This window comes from Trichechus manatus, unplaced genomic scaffold (assembly GCF_000243295.1).
Source record: "Trichechus manatus latirostris isolate Lorelei unplaced genomic scaffold, TriManLat1.0 scaffold00240, whole genome shotgun sequence".
NCBI lineage: Eukaryota > Metazoa > Chordata > Mammalia > Sirenia > Trichechidae > Trichechus > Trichechus manatus.
This window is the reverse complement of record NW_004444176.1, coordinates 1576781-1577874: the sequence shown is the minus strand read 5'-3', so window position 1 is coordinate 1577874 and position 1094 is coordinate 1576781. Positions and strand designations below refer to the sequence as shown.

The 1094-nt window shown below is 37.0% G+C and overlaps 1 protein-coding gene across 1 annotated transcript in view; it reads left to right on the top strand.

The window, feature by feature from the left end:
• OOSP1 (oocyte secreted protein 1) overlaps positions 1 to 1090 on the top strand; it is a gene marked incomplete at its 3' end in the record, with an annotated part of 16874 nt that extends 15784 nt beyond the window's left edge. Inside the window, exon 5 of the mRNA XM_023743203.1 lies at positions 1063 to 1090. Within this exon, the coding sequence (XP_023598971.1) occupies positions 1063 to 1090 (28 nt within the window). The remainder of the gene's footprint in view (positions 1 to 1062) is intronic.
• Between the last annotated feature and the right edge of the window lie 4 nt (positions 1091 to 1094).

The window sequence follows — 1094 nt, the reverse complement described above, 5'->3', positions numbered from 1 at the left end:
TATGGATGCCTCTATTGTGTTGTTTCTGTGGGTGTCAGGAAAGTCAAATCCTTGTCATATCTTGTAACCTCATCTATCCATCCAGGGTACTTGTGTTCAGAGAGAGTATTTGAAAATGTCATCCTGGGCATGTCTCTTCAATGATAATGCTGACTTCTGTTTTAACATCTTCCTTATACATTTTTATTGGATCTTCAGTGATGTACCTTCTGACCCTGACTAGGACTTGACCCTTTTGATTCCTGTGTTGTTTAGTAGAACAAAAAATTACCTCTGTAAATATCAGAAGATATTTACTATCCTTAGGTAAATGCTGTGTTGCTGTTAGGTGCTTATGAATTGATTCTGACTCATAGCGACCCCATGTGACAGAGTAGAACTGCCCCATAGGGCTTTCTAGGCTGTAGTCTTTACAGGAGCAGATTAACAGGTCTTTCTCCCATGGAGCCACTGGGACAAATGGGGAGCTCATTATTTATGAACTACTAATGTTTTCTAACATACTGTTATCTATGTTAGGAGAAATCTTATAGGTTAATTAATATCTGTGTTCCATATTGTCTCCATGCTACGATTGACGACTGGTCTGCCAGAAGAAGAAATAAAGCTTTGTGAAGATGAACTTTACTAGCTTCTGTAGACAGTTGTTTTATGTGCCTTCAGGACCATAAGATGAAACTCTTCTGGAGTATTTGGTACTTTTGGTAACTAACTCTTTCAATAGGTCTAATTATATTGACCTCTTATATTCCAATCATTGCTGTAATCAAGTTATAACATATTGGATGTACCTGGGAAGATGTTCTTGAGGCAACTTTTCCATAAAGGTTTTAAGGCTTAAATCTTATACTAAGAGTCTGTAATCCCATTGTGATATCAGAATAGCGATAAGTCATAATGGCCCTCTCATTTAAAAACCAAAAACAGTCTACTGTTTACCAGAGAATAGTAACAATAGTTTAGCCTTACGTCCAGTACAATGACACTAGGGCCTAAATATAGCTTTAAACTTGTTATTTTATCCTTTGTCCTATTTCTCATTTGTTTTCCATTCCTCTTTAGGCAGGCCATGTTTTTGCCTTCTCCTGCTTTAC